Here is a 21,467-nt window from a genome sequence, read left to right as displayed (position 1 = left end):
TGGTTTATGTGTAATGTCTGTCCCTAGCCCCAGTGTATGGGGTAGGAGGTGGGTGTGTGGGGCAGTGAGGGTGTGTGTGATGCATGGGGGGGGCCCAAGCAGCCCCTCACAGGCTGGAACCCTGCCAGTCTGCAAGGGAAAAGCTATGATTTCCCATGTTTTTCTCCATTAAAAGATAATCCATTTTTAAAGTTTGCTGATCCATTTTTAAAGTTTGTTTGTGACCCTTTCGTGTATATTCTTGTGACCCAGAGGTTGAGACACACTGCTCGAGAGAGAGGCTCCTTTTTATATAAGTTTCTGGAAGTCCTGCTAGGGTCATTAACCAAGCCTTCAGAGATATCTCTCGTCATTCTAGTCTTTAGTTGGAGAGTCCAGTGCTCAGATAACTTTGGTTTGTACCTTTTTTTTTTTTTTTTAATTGTTTTATCCTCCCTCCAACCATAAGATTTGATTACAGTTGGCAATAGATTTATGTTCTTGTTCCATTTTTTCCAGATCAGTGATTTCAGACTCGATTACTCAACATACCTTTCTGTCTCTACCACCTGGCTCTGTAGACCATTAAATTATGCTGTGAATGAATCGCTTTTGTTCTCCAACAAAAGAAAGATTTCTTTCAATTTGTGCAGATTAGCATGGAGGGTTTCCAGCAATGGCTGGAGCAAAGTTTCTTGCAAGAGGTTGGTGTTTATTGCGGAGGTACATAGTGTGGTGCACAAATTGGCACCTCAGTGTAGACGTAGCTTAGCGGTGACCAAAAAAATTTAGGGAAGTAACCTTTCCTCACTGCTTTTTTGTATTTTGGTATTACGATTGAACATCCAGGAGTCCTTTTGACGATAAGTAATCTAAATGTTAATAATTTGTTGGCTGCCTGAAGAGCAAGATCACTAGAAAATGAGTTATTTCGAATTGTAATAATGTGGGATAATACTTCTAGTGCATGTCAGCTGCTGTAGACTATTACATTCATATTCTATTAATATAGCAATGTGCTATATTAATGAGAAAAAAGAATGTCATATGCAGCCATTGCAGATAATCACCTGAAGTGCACTGTCTTTTTGCCTTTGAGAGCCCTTCACCATATGTGAATTCCAGCCTGTTGAGTCAGGTTGACAGTGTTAGTGAGAGCCATCTGGAGATGCTGTTTTAAATATGTGGGTGAGAATCTGAGCATGGATTTTGATGGAGAGATGTGAAATGTGAATTAAACTTTCTGTGAGCTAAGCCAGAAAACTAAGGTTCTTCAGGTCTAAAACCATGGAAACCAAACTTTGATTTAGACAGAGAATCAAATTCAGCTCATAATAAAAAGGGTATAGCAGTGCCTAGGCCTTTAGTTGTTGATATTTACTGGTACTCTGCAATATCCTTTTATTATACAAGAAAAAATTTGCTGCCATGATGTCTCCTCAAAATCTTTCCTTTAATTATTTTATTTTTTCAAGAAAAAAGCCCTATTAAAATCAGTGACAGTGCAATGAAACTGTTATATCTGTAACATACCAGTTAATAATGAATCAATATAGCATGCTATGTATAGAAAATATTTATAGATTTAAAACTAAAAGAAACTAATACTTCCAGTAACTGTGCCGCTGAGATAGAGATACTATCTCAAAATGGCTCATGCTGTTGGGGATTGTATCGCTTGGATACTTGAACCTTCCCAAAAACTTTAATCTAGGGTATATCACATTTTTAATTAGAAAAGGATTGCTGTAATGTAACCCAAGCAAATGCCAAATCTGATACACAAGCAGGGCAAAGTTAAAACATGAAACAAAAGAGAATCTGTTCAAAACTATTTTATGCATTCTTTTCTTAAAATTTAAAAACAAAAATATCCTCCTTTGTCTTTGTGATTTCATTATTTGTTTGTAATTTTTATATATAATTAAAGGAAAACTTTGATATAGAGATAGGTTTAGGAATATATCGAGTTTACTGAGTAGAATGTATTGAGTAGAAAGATTCCATTTTGATAGTGCCCTTCTGTAGTGACAATAGTTGGATTCACCAAATAGTTACTAGGACATTCTGTCTTACCATCTTGTCCTACCATAAAAGAAGTCAGAAAATAGGGAGCCAGATTAAGAGCTTTATTTTTGTCTCTCCTATTTATGCACATACGGTGCAAGATGGTTTGCATGTAATGGATCTTCATTATGAACTGTTGGGTGTCTACTCTGTCCTTCAGGTATCATTTTAGAAGTTGGTTCTGAAGAAACAGAGCAGAGCTGCATTATCAGGATAAACTGCAAATGTCTGTGATTTGAGCTGAAGCCTAGAATAAGCTCATTCTCGTTCCCCTTGATATTGCCAGTCTTCCCACCCAATCCAATGCTCCCCATTTAATAGATTTCATAGATTTTTAGGATTGGAAGGAACCTTGGTAGATCGAGTCTGATCCCCTGCCCTGGGCAGCAAAGAGCACTGGGGTCAGATGACCTCAGGCAGGTGCTCCAGTCTCGTCTTAAAGACTTCCAGGGTAGGGGAGAGCACCACCTCCCTTGGAAGCCCATTCCAGATTCTGCCAGTTCCTGCCAGTTTCTGCCAGATTTCTGCCCATTTATTTGATACCATCTTTATTCATTTTTTTTCAAGTGCTGTGAAAGTGTTATGCTTTGCAGACTTATAAAAAAATTAAATCCCTACCATGTGGAGGTTGCAAACAAAAATAGACCTAATATAAACATGAACCATAGTGAGGAGAAGAGGAAGAAGGTAACTATGTTATAGGCAGAGAAGGTTCTTTGGGTAAATATTTTTTGTTAGACCAGCTGAATAGTTGGAAAATTGTTCTTTACAAGATTTTGGGCACAAACACCCTTCTTCAGATGAAGGAAAACTTTCCCTATGCCTAAAGAAGGGTGCTTGTGCCCATAAGCTTTTAAAGAACTCCCCCACCCTTCCCAATTATTCAGTTGGTCTAATAAAAGATATCATATTTATCACATTTACCCAAAAAATCTTCTCTGTCTATGTCCTTCGATCAACTTGGCTACAAACAACACCCACAAAAATGTTATGTGATTTTGCTCGTAAGGTTCTTTGAGTAGCTGTGATATCTTTTATTAGACCAACTGAGTAGTTGGAACAAAGTTCTTTGCAAGCTTTTGGGTACAAGTATCCTTCTTAGGCGTAGGGAGACTCTGCTGTTGGTCTGAGATCTCCAAGAAATGAAAGAAGCTAAAAGTGTAACAGGAGGTCAGTGAGAATCTAAATAGGTGGAAATTAGGAAAACAATGGGTAGTGGAGAGGGAATGGGTGAAGGAATGCCAAAGGCAAGCAAGGGAGACTCTGTTGTAGTAATGAGTTCTCCAAGGTAAAAAAGAGGCATTCTGTGAAAAAGCAAATAGCTGAAAATTAGAAAACAAGGGTAGAGATGGAGGGGTGGGGAGGAAGGTTTGTTTTTTATCAAACCTGTCTCATTGGTTCCAAGTGTTACAAATATAGATATAAACTGATTTCATTCTCCATTTTCCTTCATCAGTGGTCCTCTACATACTGACAGTCCTTCTGTATAATAATGCCCCTCATTTCTAATTTGACCTGTTTGTAACCTTACAGACTAACTGGTTCAGTAAGGCATAAGCTTTTGTAGGTGACAGACTACTTTGTCAAATTAGTAGCATCTAATAAAGGCGACTGTTGCCTATGAAAGCATATGACATTCTGAACAAATCGGGCAGAAGGCAAGGCAAGGCAGCACCCTGGAGACAAACCAGGTAACTAGGTCCCTCTGTTCCTAACCCTTTTGTAAGAACTTGAAACTATGTAGTAGTGCCATCTGGTGACTGCCACTAATATTGCACAGGACTCTTGTAGCAGTTCACTGGCTTACTGGGCAAAACTCTTAACACTTTCTGGTAAGCAAGAAGTAGAATTTAAAACTAAATTGTGTGTGTTTATTGATATACTGTCATATACTGTTTTCATGGGGGAGGGGAATACATGTTTTTGCAAAAAAAATTTAGCACTTCTGGGAGAAGGCCTAATGAATGACGGAATTATTGCTAAATTATTATATATGCCTTATGGAATATGCTAAAGCCCCAAATCCTTAAGGCTGCACTGAAAGTTAGTAAGCTTCAGTCCTCCAAAATGCTGAGTACACTGGTGTCTGTTCAGAAAAGCGAATGTGTATCCTTTGTTATCCTTTCCAATCTAACTTTGTTGGATTGGAAGCACAATGTAGAATTGAGCCCTTAGAGAACAATTGATCGTAGGGAATTAAATATTGGAACTTGTGAAACAAAATAATGGGATTCTATGAAGTATGAAAAGGGGACATGAAAAGGGTAATTGCCAAAAGTCTGACTGTAGAAAGTCAGTGGCCTATTTCTGGAAATAGCAACAAAGGGTAGACAAGTTCAACTTTTTTCCACTAATATCCAGTTTTCAAATCTCCCTAGTTCATATTGTTTGGCTATATATGGAAAGCTTTGTAACCATACAGAATTAAAAATTTGGACTAGATATAATTCTTTTCCATCTCCAGCACATCCATTGATGCTGTGGTACATGCAATGACACTAGTAGAGCCCAAAGCTTGGTACATTATTCAGAGCAACTGCTAACTTTTGATATTGCGACCTGGGAAAGATGGACGAATGGCAGGCCTTTCATGCCTTTTACTAGCCTTTTACTGCCAAGTGTTATATTCTGTAATATTCTAATGTGGGCAGATTTCAATGAAGCAAAATTAAAATGAAACAGAACAAAACAAATAAAAACAGCTACCATTTCAAGTCATTTATGGAACTGGATTTTGTGTAGTAGAAGCAGGTGTGCGGTTCTTAATAATTGGCATTGATAGCAAGAATGGATTCTTAACACAAATAAAAAACTTAGTTCCCAAGCATTATTTAAAAAAATTGGGAAATAGAGGCAATTTATTTTCCTATGTGAAGAAACGGAATAAAGCATAATTAAGAAGTCTAGAAAAAGAACATTCTGAGAAGTTAGAACTGACAATGAGTTTTTGACTGACTGCCCAGATCTGTGACTTTGTCTTCTATGTTGCTTAGCAACTCCATGTTATCACAAAGAAACTGATATTAAACTGGAACAGGCTGGATATGGTAATTTACGTGGGAAGATACTGGTTTCTCTTGCAGTAGGAAAACTATTTTATTTCTAGTCTCTGTCAGCATCGAGTCTGTTTCACATGACAAACTGTAGTGCATCCATTCATGTACGTTTTACCTAAAAAGGTAAAGAACAACTCCAGTTTGGGAAGTGACTGTAAAAATGATACCTTGTTGTTCACTAGATTTGATCCTTGTATGTCCTTGGACATATCTACCCACGTTGATGATCTTTTACAGTATGTTGAAACTAGTTCAGATTAGAGAGATTAGAGAAATTGATTATTATTGAATCCTTCTTAGACCTTTGCTTTGGTAGGTGCTGTGCAAGCACAGAGCAGAAAGATCATACGGTGCAAGTTGTTCCAGTTTTTTTCTTATACATCCAGCCTTGTCTTTGTTTTACCCATTGAATACAACGGACTTACACATCTATTACTCAAGGCATGGCTATAGTGGAGTGCCAGGGTGTCCCTGCTGGGTTGCTCCCAAACAGGCCCTGCCCATCCACTCCTGCTTGCATGCTTGAGATGGAGAAAATGTACATGTGAGGCAGCTCCGGGTCATCCCAGTGGATGCACCTAAGCTTGCTGGAGTCTCTGCATCTGCTGTCAAGACCAAAGACATCCCCTGGAATGGCTTTACCAATATATTTCTGTATTTGGGTATGCACATAGGAGTGGATGGTTGAGACTTGGCCTGGTCAGGACCCACTGCTGCCATGGTATAGACATAACTATACTGCCTAATTTGAATACCTTGAGACTAAATAGAAATAGCCCAAGTGACAATCTGCCAGCTTCTGTATGACTGGGAAAGAGACCACCTGCTTTCAGATCCATTGAGGAGTGGAAAAATTTGGCAGCTGAGGGTAGGGAGGGGAATAACTGAGCAAATTTGATCTCAACACAGGAGACATGGAATATAATTATTTTAAGGGGTGGAAGGTAAAGAACTGCACAAGAACCTTAGCTTTTAACAGAAAAAGATGTTTCTGAGGGTTCTGGTTAATTCAGGAATTCTTTTTTTTTTCTCTTAGTAAAAGTTTGTATTTTTTTAGCAAAAAGACTAGCTCAGCAGACTTTTCAGACTGCAGGCTGAAATGACCTGACCCAGCTCAGCTCATAGAAAGGCAAGTGTTAGGACCCATCCACCCGCACCACCACTACCAAGGCTTCTCCTGCTGCAATTTTACCAAATGCCACTGAAGCCCACCATCTGTGGGCTGGATCCACTGGCTCCATGAGCTGAATCTGGCCTGTGGGCTGTAGGCTGCTGGCCTCTGCCCTAGCTGTATTTCTGCTAGCCAGCTTTCCAGTTAGAAAAATCCAAGGAAATACTTGTTCTCTTACAGGAGTAGTCCAACTTCTTGCTGGCCTTATCTCTTCTGCAGAGTTAATTGAGACATTACGCAAGTTTTGCATTTGACTCAGTGTGTTGTCAGTTGTCCATATTATTAGGTGTCCATGCTACTGATGCAACTAACCTTACAAATATTATTTCTGGCTCTGCTGAGGGGATTTATCTGCTTGAATGCCTTTCCCACTTCCTGCCTCCTAGAAAGGAACTGCCAATCTGAGCTATGTAGGAAAGGCAGAAATCTCTTTTCCCTACCCTTCAGATGGCCCATAGTAGTAGTTCCCAAACTAGAGGTTGACTCCAAATTGAATCCTAAGCCTAGAGAAATTTCATTATAGTGGTTTGGCTTGACATGGTGGTCATGGCATAGAAATATTGGGAACCACTGCTTTGGAAGGCTTTGGGTGAGGAGGATAAGGAAGAATTACATTATACTTTCAAGAGGAAGAGGGCGTAGAAAAGTCCAGCAGCTCAGGGCAGCCCTGCTGTCCCCCAGCAAACCAAATAGGGCAGCTCCTCTCTGTTCTTGTCCCTTTTCACACCCCACAATCCTCCAATACTATGGGTCTGGTATAGGGTATGAGGGAGGGAATGAACAACCCTTGGCGTTGAAAGAAAAGTAGAAGTTAATTGAAGGGCCAGAAGCGGATGGAGGTCTGGGGTTCGTAATTAATAAGCTAGACAACTAGATGTATGTGGGACTTGTGAGACTGAGGACTTATTAGAGTTAGGAGGTTGGGGAGAAAATTAGGGATGTGTTCACATTCTGGGAGCCAGTGTGCCCAGGATGACCAATTTGGTCTAGTTTCACCTTCCCAAATGTATTGAATAGGGTGGGTGACACTTTAAGTGGAACCTTGTACAGAGGATTGGTGAAGGGGAATTCAACAAGCAAAAGATTAAATATGCATGACAGAATTTAGCTTAGTATTTGGATGTATTTTTCTGGGGGCAGATGGCAGTTCTGAAATCACCTACCTACACATAACAGATGGTAGCTGCCTTGTTCTTGGATATATATTGTAGCACCATCTCACACTCCACCCCTTTAAACAATTTTTCGATTTCTGTTTATAGTACATCAAGAGTTTGATCATTTGTGCTGTGAGGTTCTCAAAACAAACAAACCTGAATTAGAATATAGTAGGCATGTCTACACATTCATTAATGCGCTGTAATTGATGCTTCTGCGCATTAGTGCCGGTGGATGCTTTTTTGTGATGCTAATGTGCAATAGATCAATTTTACTGTGCATTGACACGGGTTTTCCATGCCATGCGACTGCACAATAGAATTAGTCTACTGCACCTTTAGTGAAGATGCACCTTCTAAATTCCAAGTTGTAATAGCATTCAGCAGCAAATTTTAAAATCTATTTTCTTGTTTGCTACAACTTTACAGAGTTTTCAGTTTAAGCTTTTAATGTGAGAAGTCACTTACATTGTGAAGCTGGAATTAATCTGCTAAAGTGAAATCTCTTTGTTTGGAAGGAAGATTAATTTCTTCTTTTTATTGCAGAGTACAGACAACTCAAACATATCTATAATTGCCGAGAACAGGAAGTGCTTTGACAATGACATTGTTTGCTCAAAAAGCATTTTCATCTCTGTTGGAGACATGGAGATTTATTTTAGTGAAACTTCTGACAAGCAGGTTAGTTAGTTATTTTCTTTGCTTGTCAGATTAACCTTTAAAATATACGTTCGAAATATATGTTTGGGGGGATTTTTTTTTTAATATAAAGTACCAAAAATATCCAAGTCCTTTATATATATTGGATGTCTATGAAAATTCCTATTTCTCCACTGCTTTTTCAAGCCCTTCCACTCCAACACCTCTGTTACTCCCAAAGGGAAGACTGTTTAGAGCTGTTCTCTGATAAACATTTTGCTACTTTGTTTCTATCATTTTTTTAAAGGAGGGGGGCAAATGAACCAAAATTATTGAACGTAGAATAAGAATCTTTAAAAACAAAACAGCTGAAGCTGCTCCTCAGCTCCCGAGTAACATGTCAAGATAAATGCGTTTATAAAAATATACCTGGAGCTAATTAGTGGATGGCTGTGGCTTGATCTTATTTGTGTTATAGAAATGTTGTTTTAAATATTTCACAAACATCCATTTCTATCAGAAGAAATCAAAGGGACAGGAAAACAGATCTACATATCAGCTCTGGAAGGCTGGATATTATACAGTGATACACTTCCCTGAGCAGGAAATCACAATCCTATGGGATAAGAAAACAACTATACATGTCAAAGTTGGACCCCAATGGAAGGTAAAGCAAAAGAGAGACTGTATGACACTAAATATATTGTATTTTATCTTAAAGAGGTTCATATGATGTGAGATAAGAATATAGGGAGATCCATGGGATTCAGTATGTTAACAGTTGATCGTTGGGGTCTTTGAGTGAAATGCTGATCACAAATTACGAGGTGCATGTAAATCTGGCTGTTGGCTAAGAATGTCTCTGAATTGAGTAGGGATGAAGTGGTGGTGTAGCTATTTTTTAGTGTATGATAATACAGTGATCACAGAGCAAAGATAAACATTTCCAAGTCAATGTCCAAATTTTGTAGCCCGCTGATTGCCTCAGTTGTAGTATTGTGTGCATTCAATAGAGTTCCATGTAAATGTATTCGACCTGGAGGGATGTGGGCAGTAGGGTTCCACAGGGCTCGGTCCTCAGGCCTGCACTGTTCAACATCTTCATCAGCAATTTGGATGAGGGGGTGAAAAGCACCTTGTTCAAATTTGCAGATGACACTAAGATGTGGGGAGAAGTGGATGCACTAGAAGGGAGGAATAGGCTGCAATCAGACCTGGAGGGTGGGCGGATGAGAACAGGATGGGTTTCAACACTGACAAGTGCAAGGTGATGCACCTGGGGAGGAAGAACCAGCAGCATACCTACAGGCTGGGGAACTCCCTTCTCGTCAGTGCAGAGGCAGAAAAGGAGCTTGGAATCATTATTGATTCCAAAATGAACATGGGCCGACAGTGTGGGGACACGGCCAGGAAGGCCAACCGCATCTTGTCATGCATCCACAGATGCATCTCAAGCAGGTCCAAGGAGGTGATCCTCCCCCTCTATGCGACACTGGTTAGGCTACAGTTGGAGTACTGCATCCAGTTCTGGGTGCCGCACTTCAGGAGGGATGTGGACAACATGGAGAGGGTCCAGAGGAGGGCCACGAGCATGATCAGGGGTCAGCAGGGCAGGCCCTACGAGGAGAGGCTAAGGGACCTGAACTTGTTTAGCCTCCACAAAAGAAGGCTGAGGGAGGATCTAGTGGCCATTTACAAATTAGTAGGGGGGACCAGTAGGCATTGGGAGAGTCCCCGTTCCCCCGAGCACTCCCAGGAGTGACAAGAAATAATGGTCACAAGCTGGCAGAGGGTAGATTCAGGCTAGGTATCAGGAGGCACAACTTCACTGTCAGGTGGCTAGGATCTGGAACCATCTTCCAAGAGAAGTGGTGCTGGCTCCTACCCTGGGGGTCTTTAAAAGGAGGCTGGATGAACACTTTGCTGGGGTCGTTTGACCCCAGTACTCTTTCCTGCCATGGCAGGGGGTTCAACTTGATGATCTGCTCAGGTCCCTTCTGACCCTACCAACTATGAAACTACGGAGAGGGCATTCAGAGGTGAGATGTCTCAGAGTTTGAAAAGGGGCCCCATAGTTGGAATTTGGGATCAGCCCTTGTACCTCCTGCTGTTTAATCTTTACGTTTGTAACCTGGGTGGTATGTGGACGGTATCCCCCCCTGCAGCTGAAGGGATTCAGTGGGTGTGCATATGCTGTGGGGAGTCTGGTTACTTAGCTACAAGCCAGCTCACCTCCTTTTTCTGCAGAGTGGATCAGAGACCAAGGACACCATGTGATACTTAACTATTTACAGGTTTAATGATACAGCATTATATAAAAATTGCAACCATGAACTTATGTACTTATGTCTGTGTGTATATGTATATATATGTATGTATATGTTATTTACAGATATAGGCTTACACAGGTCATAGCTCTTATTAACCCTTGACTCAGGCACAGGCGTAATCCTCTGTGGTGTTCCAGTTAGTCTGTAGCCTCTGCCCCCATTTACAGGGCCCTCCAGGCAGCAAGCAAAGGAGCACTTAATGATAAAACACAGGTTAATCAACAAAACAACGACAAGAATATCTGGCAGTGATGGGAGTATAATTGTACATGCACAATCAGGTTGCATCAAATTAGTCACAAATATATTCAGATAACCCATACAAGGAGTTCAGATACAAAACAGTATACAATCCTCTTCTAATACAATAATAAGGACGCAGGGTTACAAAAATCCCAAAGGCTTATGGAAAACAGACCACCACAGCTGTTCCCAAAAAAAAGAATGGCACCCAGGGAAGGATCCCGTTACCTAGAAGAACAACATTACCCTCTCTTAGATCCCTCAATTAGGATGGGGCCCATAACCATGAAAGCCTTTGAATGAACAGAGGCCCTAGACCCCTCTCTATGCCCATGGGTGAATTGTCTCCCCTCCATGGGGCTTCCCATTGTTCACCTGCAGTGGGGAAGGCCCCTCCTTCCCTGTGGGAATCCCCTTCCTGGGTAACTCATGACTCCCAGCAGTTTTTTGAGGGTTGGGCTCATCTCTATCCATGTAGGTGGCGTGTCCTCCCTCGCTGGGCGTGGTCGTCCCTGCAGTCACTGTTCGTGGCAAGAAAGGCCCGAGCTGCCTCATGCAGCCACTGGGGCCTGTCAGCCCTCTTGCCCCATGCACCACCCTGCGCACCAAGGAGGCACCTGCCTAAGGCAGGAATGGGAACCCACGCTGCCTCATACAGCCATGGCATACCATCAGCTCTACAACCCTGGGCACCGATCCATGCACCGATGGCCTGTCTCCTGCCTTGTGCAGGGTTGGGAACCTGCACTGCCTTGTGCAGTCGCCATGTCCTGTCAGCTCTATGGCCCTGTGCATCAATCTTTGCACCGATGACCCAGCTCCTGCCTCTTGCAGGGGTGGGGACCGGTGCTGTCTTATGCAGCTGCTGCGGTCCCTTTCAGCTCTCCGCCAGCCCCATGCACTGCTCTGTGCACTGAAGGGGCTAGGTTCCTGCCTCGTGCAGGGTTGGGGACCTGCACTGCCTCGTGCAGCTGCCGAGGTCCCGTCCGTTTCTGTATCCTCTCCAGCCCTGTGCACTGACCTGTGCACCGAGGGCTCCTGCCTCATGCAGGGTTGGGGACTCACCCTGCCTTGTGCAGTCACAGCTGTCCACCAGCCCCGTGCACCACTCTGTGCACCGAAGGGGCTGGGCTCCTGCTTTGTGCAGGGTTGGGGACTCACCCTGCCTCATGCAGCCATGGTGTCCCTTCAGCTCACGAAGCGCCGTGCAGATCTCTGTGCACCAAAAGGGCTAGGCTCCTGCCTTATGCAGGGCAGGGGACCTGCACTGCCTCGTGCAGCCACTGAGGTCCCGTCCACTCCTGGACACTGTGCACTGATGCTGTGGTTCCCTTCGTGGTGCAGCTGAAGACACAGCTGCTTGCTGCTCCCTGCTAGGTGGCAGCATCTTCTGGGCATTTCTGGGGCAACTGCACCCTCCTGCTGGTCAGCTCTACTAGGTCTTAACAAGCCCTCGTCTTCGTTATCCCTTGCTGACAACCGCCCGTGTGCTGGGCAGGAGGGCTTTTATCCCTTCTGGAGGCTCTGCCCCAGATTGAAAATGGACCAATAGGAAAGCCTGGGGGGTTAGTTTCCCCCTCAGCTCCTCTTCTTCACCCTGGCCCTAGGTCAGGGAGGGGCAAGCTTGCCTCCTTCTGATTGGTGGAAATGCCCCACCTGAGCCATTTTGGGCTCAAGTTAACAATCTGGTGAGCCCACCAGCCAGCCTGCCACATATTCATGGCCTCCCAGGAAGTGTCTACATTTCCCTTGAACAATAAACAAGCTAATTATCAATCCATTATTGTTTTCAGAAACCAGCTCCTATGTTATAATGGTACTCCTAAATGTTTAGGAATCATCCTAGATAGAACATTGTCCAATAAAAATCACTTAACTATGACAGCAGCTAAGTTCAAAATCCATAATAATTTGCTCCAGAAACTCACTGGGACTTCTTGGGGACCTGCTGCTGATGCAATGAGGACAGCAGTTTTAGTGTCCCCCAATCTGGTAAAACAGTGCTCATGCTGATAAGGTTGACATAACTCAACCAAGCAATGCAAATCATTACTGGAACAATCTGATCCAACCCTTTCCAATGGCTCCCTATTCTTAGTAACATACATCCTCCCCCATTAAGGAGAAAAATGCCTTAACTAAATTATGGATTAAAATAAAAAACCCTCAGCTGCCTATACATGAAGATCCCTTAAACTCACTGTGTCCAAGATTAAAATCTAGCCATCCAGCTTGGAGAACAGCAATTCAATTTGAGCAAGACTCATTTAACATCCAAGATGCCAGGATGCAAGAATTACTTAATTCACCCCTTAATACAGATATTATTATTAGAAATCTGATCATTAGACCAGCTGGCTTTGATCTTTGTAGACATGTGGCGTAGGTACAGACAGTCAAAAAGCCTGAGGCTGAATCAATTGGCCAAGTTCGTGGATGACACCAAGTTATGGGACTGCGTGGTCATGCCTGAAGTTAGGCTGCAGATTCAGGTGGACCTGGACAGGCTGGCAAGTTGGGCGGATCAGAACCAGATGAAGTTCAACACTGAGAGGTGTAAAATGCTCCATCTAGGGGCAAACAATCTTCAACATACCTACAAGCTAGTTGGCACCAATTTGACTAGCACCATGACCAGAAGGGACCTAGGGGTAATAACTGACCATCGCGTGAATGTGAGCAGTCAGTGCATTGCTGTAGCCAGCAGGGCAAACAATACTCTGGCATGCATCAACTGATACATCTCATGTGAAACCAAGGAAGTGATTCTTCCATTGTAATCATCACTGGTGAAACTGCACCTGGAGTACTGTGTCCAGTTCTGGGTGCTAAACTTCAACAAGGACGTGGAAAAACTTGAGAGAGTCTAAAGAAAAGCCACGTATATGATCAGAGACTTGCCAGGCAGACCATCCGAGGAGAGTCTGAGGGACTTGGGCCTCTTCAGCCTAAAAGAGAGAAGGCTAAGAGGGGACTTAGTAGAAGCTTACCGCTACACCAGGGGAATATGTCAAGAGCTCGGTGAACAACTGTTCACCAGGGGACCCTTGGGGAAAACCAGGAGTAATGGCCAGAAACTCCTGGAAGACTGCTTCAGGCTCAACTCTAGGAAAAATTTCTTCACAGTCAGTAGAGCTGTGCGAAGCTTTGGTTGATGATTCAATTCAGCGGAGATCTAGCCTGATTTGGTGGCTGAATCTCTGAATTCAAATCAAATCAGGAGACCCTTTAATCTTGAATCGAATTGGAACCCTCCGAATCAATTCGGAGAGATTCAGAAAGATTTGATGATTTGGACATAGACACAGCTTTACATGTTTTTTCTACATAACTCAAGGTACCAGGTGGCTCATGAATGCAGAGATGGTGGGGTAGATGGACCATCCCACAGGAGCTCGGGGGGAGTGGTTCCCAACGTGCTCGGCAGCAGACCCGGAAGTGGACCAGAAGCACTTCTGGTCCACTTCTGTGTCTGCCAGGGAATGTGCAGGGGAGCTCCCCTCTGCCCCCCCCAGCTTGGCAACTGGTGCCTCCTGGTTCTGGGGGGGCACCCGGGGTCCCTCCCAGTGGCCAATCACTGAGCCTTGGTGGGGGGGGAGGGGGCCCACATGCTCAGAGGCAGACCCAGAAGTGGACTGGAAGTACTTCCAGTCTACTTCCAGTTTTGCTGCCAAGCAAGTGGGAGGCCCCCCCACCATGCTCCTGTGGTATGCTTCATCTGCCCCACCATCTCAGCATTCACGAGTCACACCTGGTACCTCAAGCTATGTAGAAAAAACATTTAAAACTGTGTCTATGGCTGAATTGCTGATTCTCCGAATCAGCATAGAGTCTTCAGATTCAGGTTCAACCGAATTAAATCAGGACAGTGATCCAAATCAATGAATCAAATCACTGTCCCTGATTCAGGCCAAATCCATATCGAATACGGCCCATTTCACATACCCCTAACAGTCAGGGTGTCTAGACTGTGGAATAAATTCCCCCCATAGGTGGTGCAATCACCTATCCTGGAAATCTTCAAGAGGAGACTGGACAGTCACCTTGCTGGGGTTACCTAACCCCAGTTGTCTTTGCTGCCTAGTGAAGGTGGGCAGGACCCAATGATCTTGCAAGGTCTCTTCCAGCCCCTAACAATCTATGAATTCAGTCTTTGCAGGTTAGTCTAAACTGCACAGATTAAATTGAAACAGAAGTAAACAGACATTTACTTTTGATTCAGGAAATGCAGCCACATGCCTGCAGTAGCTCAGGCCAGAAGCCAAGGGGTGCTACAGCATGGCTCTCTGGCTGTGTGTTTGCTTCCTCTTCCTGCAGCCCCCAAGGTCTCTGAGATTCGCAGTCCAGAATTAAAGCAGCAGGACTCTGCATGTTTGCTCATCACTTACTTTCCCTTCTTCCAGTTGCCTCTGGGATTTGTAGTCCAGAGTCATAGCCAGCAGTAAGTTTGAGTTGGGGAATGGGGTGTTTAACACTCCCCTCCCCCCCCCCGCAGCCCCAGAACCCAGGGCTTGCTTGGGGGGGCAGTCTCCACCCCCTCCCCTGCAGACTGGGCTGCATTCCCAGCCTGGCATGCCCCCACACCCCTTGGTCAGTCAGCCCTCACTGTTCCAGCTAGGGAGCAGAGAGGTGGGGCCAGCCCTGGTCTCTGGAGCAGACAGCCCAGCCCAGGGCTGGAAAGCATGCTGGGCTGCTGGGGGACTGTGACTTAACTTAGAACAGATAAGGGTCTGGGACAGAAGTTTCATAGACTGGTTTGACCCAAATCAGTTAAATCTGATACTACATTCAACCAGGCTTATTTTAAACCAGTTTCAGTCATTTTGAAACTGGTTTATGTGCACTGAGCTTCTTTTCTGTTACAGGTTTAAACCAGTTTCTGATCACTTCAACCGGTTTATTCTGTCCCTAGCCCTTTGGTCTTCTTTAAACTGAATCAGGACAGGATAGGATATGGCAGATGTGGATTTCTGTTACATCGATGGGGCTGGACTAGCTCACTGAACTATAACTGTTATAGCTATGATGGTCCAGGAAATAGGCAAGAAGGGTTTTTTGGTGATAGTCTTTGAATCTTTAAGTGTATCTTTAGATATAAATGTTGTGGCTCTCATGTAGTCATAAATTTCATAACCTAATTTCATAGGAAGTAGCACAATTTAATAAAGTGCAGTTCTGATCTATATAATATCACTAAGATGTTTAATGTTTCTTCATTCAGCTCAGGAAAGAAAGGGACTGCAGCAGTAGGACCTAAAGGACCAAACGTGTATTAAAATAAGCCACAGTGCTTTGGGAATCTACATGCCAATCAGTCTTGATTTTATTATTGCACAGAAAAAGAATTCTTTTCTATATATGTATATTCATTACCAGTACATACCAACATTAAGGATGCTACATCTGACTGGGTTTTTGTAACTGTTGTGAATGTCCTTGCTGTTCCTGAGACTATAGGCAGCAGGGTACTAATGATAACATCTAGTCAGGCTTCAGGGACATGAGGTCATATATTTGAACTTTTGATTTTTGGATTGAATTGTACTACCAGATTTCAGAGGAAATGTTGAAGGGAACATAGCACCTTTCTTCAGTCAGGCAGTAAAAGCAGGTTGTGGAAAACAAAAAATTGAAAGACAAGAAAAGAAAAAGGACAGCTCAGATTTTAAAAAAAATTACCATTTTGGACAGCTAAATGTATGGAGTTTCAAATATTTTCAAAATGTGGGGCGGGGGTATAATTATCCTGAAAGACTGAGAGGAAGGGAGGGAGCATTAGTTTAAGTGCTGCAAAATGTTTGTCAAGTTGTTGTAATTAATGTTGAATACTAACAATGAGATACTGAAGTACTTTCAATTTTAGGGTAAATTGGCGGGTTTGTGTGGAAATTTTGACAAGTACACTTCAAACGATCTGACAACATCTAACAACATGGAAGTGAGAAATGCTCAGGTTTTTGGAGAGAGCTGGACAATAGGACAGGTAAGTCATTTTTTTTTTGCCACTTCACTGTTTATTTGTAAGGTATTCATTATTAATGAACATGTGAACACTTAGAGTGCTGATATCTTCTACACCAGGGTGGTATGGTACTTTGTGGTACTGTGAGATCCCTTTAAGGGTGCAGCGGAGTTCTGCACAATGTTAGCATTGTTAGGTGTGCAAGAACCTGCATACAGTTCACAAGATTGACCCAAAGACTTCAAATAGGAATTCATGGCAAAAACATTGAGACCTATTGTAATCTTTCTGGTTCTTTGCAATAGACCACTTGCTCTATTATTTTTCCATAGTCAAGAAATGAGTGAAACCTAAGAACAGGTATTTTCCGAGGAATGCCTTGAGTCTAACAAAGGTTGAGAACCAAGTTCTAAACTGCCAACTTAATCAATGCACAGAAGGAAATCTGAATACTTCTACAGCAGAGGTGCTCAACCTCTGGCTCACAGGCCAAATGCTGCCTGCCAGAGCCATTACATCTAGTTTGTGGGGCTCCCTATGAGGCGGGAAGTTTGGTGGTGGGGGAATAGTGGCCATTTTAACGTGGTCACCCTCCAGCCAAATTCACAGACTCCAAGGCCTGCGCTGTCGGTCACAGCCGGGCAGTGCTCCCTTCCCTACATCTGAATTGGGGCTGAGCCATGCCCTGTCACCTGTGAGGTGAAGCCACTTCCCCTTTCCTCACAGAGCTGGCCCACACCCCTCCCCCCACCAGGCCTCATCGGGCTGGTCCATGCCTCCTTTCCCTTGTGCAGCCACTTGGAGAGGCAGGCCATGCCCCTTTCCCTGTGGGACCAAGCCACACCACCTTTTCCCAGGGACCCAGGGGAATGACTTGGGTTTCCCTTTCCACATTGACCCCCTGACAGGGCTGGGTTTGGGCTGGGCCATGCCCCCATTCCACTGCTGGGCTGGTTCCAACCTGCTTTGATGCCTCCTTCCTTCCTCAGGACCAGTCCACACCCTCTTTCCCCCACAGAGCTGGGCCATGTTCTCCCTCTCTGCAGGTCCAGGTTGGGCCATTTCCCCTCCCCTCCCATGGCCAAACCACACACACCCTTTTTCTCTGTGGAGCCAAGCCACACTCTTACCCCCTGGGTGGCACTATGCCCCCTGCCCCTACAGGGCTGGGTTGCAGCTTGGCTTCCCCTCCCCCCAACCCTGGGTGGCCAGATGTTACCCACTGCACCTGCTGTGGTGCCCGTCAGGACCAGTGACAGGATCCAGCCCACAGACAGATGGGGCACTGCTCGCCAGGCCTGAAGAGGGAAAAGGTTGAACACCACTGTTCTACATCATTTTTTCTATGAAGTTTGGAGGTGGCTCTGGTACTACATTTCCTGCCATATCTTGACACACATATGGTGCTAGGCTTCGCTGAAAAGCCAAAGTAGTTTCCAGATGACTGTTTATGAACAAAAAATCATATTTTATATAGAAAAAAACTAGAGTTTAGCTATAGTTGTGAATTTACTCAAATTTAGAGTTGTTCTGGATCTGATATTTTAGACTGGGCCCTTATTTCTTCTCTCTTGAAGACAGGTATGATGTGGCTTTTCCAGAAATTCCAGTTGATGACATTGATTACAATAGTGTGCTTGTACAGTGCTGAGCTAGAAAACTTGAACCTTGGGAATTCAACAATGACTTAAATTTATTATTTTAAATATTCAGTTTATAGACAAAGACCTAGCTGGGATAGTAGGAGTGATCAATGGGTTGTTGATGGCATAGGGAAGGATGACCCAAGGTACTGCCTATGGACCTGTCATCCAGCCCATGGGGATCCCTATGGGTCTGAAAATTTGATGGCAGGAGATGCAGTAATTAGTGCTGTGTCTGCTTCCCTGCTGCCAAATTTCAAAACCAGTGAGGAGTCCAGTGGGTCAGATGACATGGCCCCCCACAGTGGATTGGGCCCACAGGGCCAGATGAGCTGGACAACACTGGTGTAAATTATCAGATACAAGTAGTATATAAAGTACTTATCTAGGATATGGGAGACCCAAATTCAAGTTAACCATATCAGAAGTCTGAATATAGACCTCCCACTTCTTAAGGGAGCACCCTAATTACTGTGCTGTAGGGTACTCTGCATTTGGTTGCCTTCAGACTTTCCTTTTGGAGCTGTTTCACCTTGAACAAGGTACTTCAGTCAGTGATCCAGGGAGAGAGAGATTTGAGTTCCTATCTTTGCTCCCATTAAATATTTAAATATTTTACAGAGAGTGGAACAGCTTGAGTAGCAGAGATTAAAAAGAATATATTATAGGGATAGTTGATATACTGGTGCTTCAGGCTCCCTCTGGCAAGGTGTGAATTGTTTGTTCAGATCCCTTCAGGAAGAGGAGGGAATTGAAATGAGATGTCCTACATCCTGAGAGAGTGCCTGAATTGTTGGGCTGAGTAAAAGGAGACCACCATTACAACCTTGTATGAAGGTTATATAGATCTAGCCATTCATTCATTGCTATGCTTTTGCTAAAAATACTTCTGAAGAAAATGAAAATCCAATAGAACCACATTTCCATTTAAGTGAGGAACATTAAATGCTGTCCATTCTTAGGCTTCTTTTAAGGTTGTATACTTTTAGAAAGCTGCATCTCATTTCTTGCCTGGTATAAACTCAAGTGGTGTGTCCAGATGAGCATGCATGTGCAGGGGTGTGCATTTGCTATGGCACAAATAGCAGCAGCACATATTTGTGCTTCTGCTTTGTGCCCCAGGGCACACCCCTGCACATACATTCTGGTATGCTCTAAATTGTCCTGGGTGGGGTAGAGCAGGCTGAGAAGAGCACCTGTGCTGGCCCCAACAGCTTTACTTGGGGCCCTGGGGGGCTCTCAGGACAGCAATGATGCTGATCTGGCTGCACTGAGCCTGGAGCATAGCTGCATATGCTGCTGCTGCATGTGCCCATGCCACTTTTCTTTAAAAAATAAAGAAAAAAAAAGTGTTTTTTGACACCAGGATCTCCTGGTATCAAATCCTGGTATTGCACTGCATATTTTCAGTGCAGCAAATGGTTGCACATGTGCCATGTGTGGTTTGTAGCACCTTAGACAGCCTTGGGGCACTGCAAATCATACATGCACGTTTATCTGGATGTGCCCTAGGTGTCTTTCAGCATTAATGCTTTCCAGCCTTTCCTTGCAACTGAGGGTAATATATTTTGGATGAACTTGCTGTTGCCAAGTTAAGCGTCATTTTGTTCTTTTTTTTTTTTATTTGTTTTTCTTTTTGCAGAGAGCTTTTTTTTTAAAAAAAAGTTTTTGTGTTATCATGATGACTTTTGACTTTGTTTTTTGAGTTAATCTGTTCCTACTGTTGTTGCTTAATTTGAATTTATAGGGCTAAAGTTAATGCTTGCGTGACTCCATTTAGAGTCAATAGCAAAACAGCAGAGATGTGTTTGGCCTATAAAGTTCTGTTTGTGAAATTACTACTGGTTGTTCTGGAAATTATAATTATGTTTCACAAGGAAAACATTTTGTCTTCATCTAACAAGCAACAGGCAAGAACTAAAAGCAAATATTCTTTTTCATACAAGCATTTTTAACTATAGAATCAAAGATGGGCAGAAGAGCCCACATACAGAAAATTTCCCCTATTTAGTCTACCTTTTCCAGTTTCCTGCAACTGGGAATTCTTATTTATGATATAAAAAGTATATTGCAGCCAAGTCTATAGTAAACTTATTTCTATAAATAGCTTCTATTCCTTTCTTTTGTTTTAAGTGCAAAACCCCAAATGAAACTATTAAACCATGTGAGGTGCATCAAAGCAAGTTCCCTTATGCCAAAAAGGAATGCTCGGTTTTGTACAGTGATGTGTTTGCGCCTTGTCGTAATGTGGTAAGTTAGCATTTTATTTAATATTCAAAGATCAACTAAGTTGTTCTGTAACAAATAAATAATTGGTGGTTCATGAATATTTGGCTACTGAGACTCAAAACAAATCTATCTGAATATTATAGAGGACATTGGATAAGGGCCCAATCCTGCAGTGAGCTCCATGTGGGTGAGTTCCTGCATTTGCAGAGTTCTTTGCAAGATTGGAGCTTAAGTTTGGATCATAAAGGTTTTGGACATTTGGAAGTTTCAGTATTATTAAATGTCATGGATGTGGCACTCTGTTAGATAACAGGATATCTTTGGTAAGTAAGATTTTTTGATAATTAATATTTCTATTTATGGTTTTTATTCTATGGCTATGTTTAAGGCTACTTGCACATACTGAAGAATTCTGAAAATATGAAAAACTCATGTATCATGTTGTCACATGTGGCAAGTAATATGAGAAGCTGAAGACACACAAGTATGGTTTCACCTTAGGGGTTCTCTTCTGTTACCTGTTCTGCTTGATACCTTTAGAAGGTGCAGGAGCATGAGAAGTTTGACTTCAGAGCCACTACAATGTTATGGATACACTTAGTCTAGCTTTATCAAAGCTTTATGTATGATGCCTTTGCTTTTCCAATACCTGGTTCACATAGGGGACTTGGATTACAGCAAGGTACTTCAGGCTGAGTCCTGACATGATGGAGATGACCAGGGACCCTGGTTTTCTTTAATTAAAAATCCAAAATCCATTATTAAAATTAAAGGCCCCCCCAGCCCCCCCCAATGCTGCTGGTGCCCCTCACTCCCCCCCACAGCCTCCTCAGCCCTCCTGATGCCCCTCACTCCCCCACAACAACCCCCCCCACACACAGGCACAGACACTGTCATCCACCCCAGCAGGTAAGTGTGTGTGGGGGGAAGGGGTGGGGCAGGTCAGGGGAAAGGGAAAGTGCTGGAGAGGGAAGTGTGCCCCTGAGCCCAC

The 21,467-nt window shown here is 43.3% G+C and overlaps 1 protein-coding gene across 1 annotated transcript in view; it reads left to right on the top strand.

Moving 5' to 3' along the window:
* Positions 1-20,497, top strand: part of OTOGL (otogelin like) — a gene marked incomplete at its 3' end in the record, with an annotated part of 101,685 nt that extends 81,188 nt beyond the window's left edge. The window contains exons 26-29 of the mRNA XM_025200934.1: positions 7,977-8,111; positions 8,593-8,736; positions 16,506-16,625; positions 20,381-20,497. Coding sequence (XP_025056719.1) covers positions 7,977-8,111; positions 8,593-8,736; positions 16,506-16,625; positions 20,381-20,497 — 516 coding nt within the window. The remainder of the gene's footprint in view (positions 1-7,976; positions 8,112-8,592; positions 8,737-16,505; positions 16,626-20,380) is intronic.
* Between the last annotated feature and the right edge of the window lie 970 nt (positions 20,498-21,467).

Source organism: Alligator sinensis, unplaced genomic scaffold, assembly GCF_000455745.1.
Source record: "Alligator sinensis unplaced genomic scaffold, ASM45574v1 scaffold465_1, whole genome shotgun sequence".
In the NCBI taxonomy this organism is placed as follows: Eukaryota; Metazoa; Chordata; order Crocodylia; family Alligatoridae; genus Alligator; species Alligator sinensis.
This window is presented reverse-complemented; position numbering and strand designations above follow the sequence as displayed.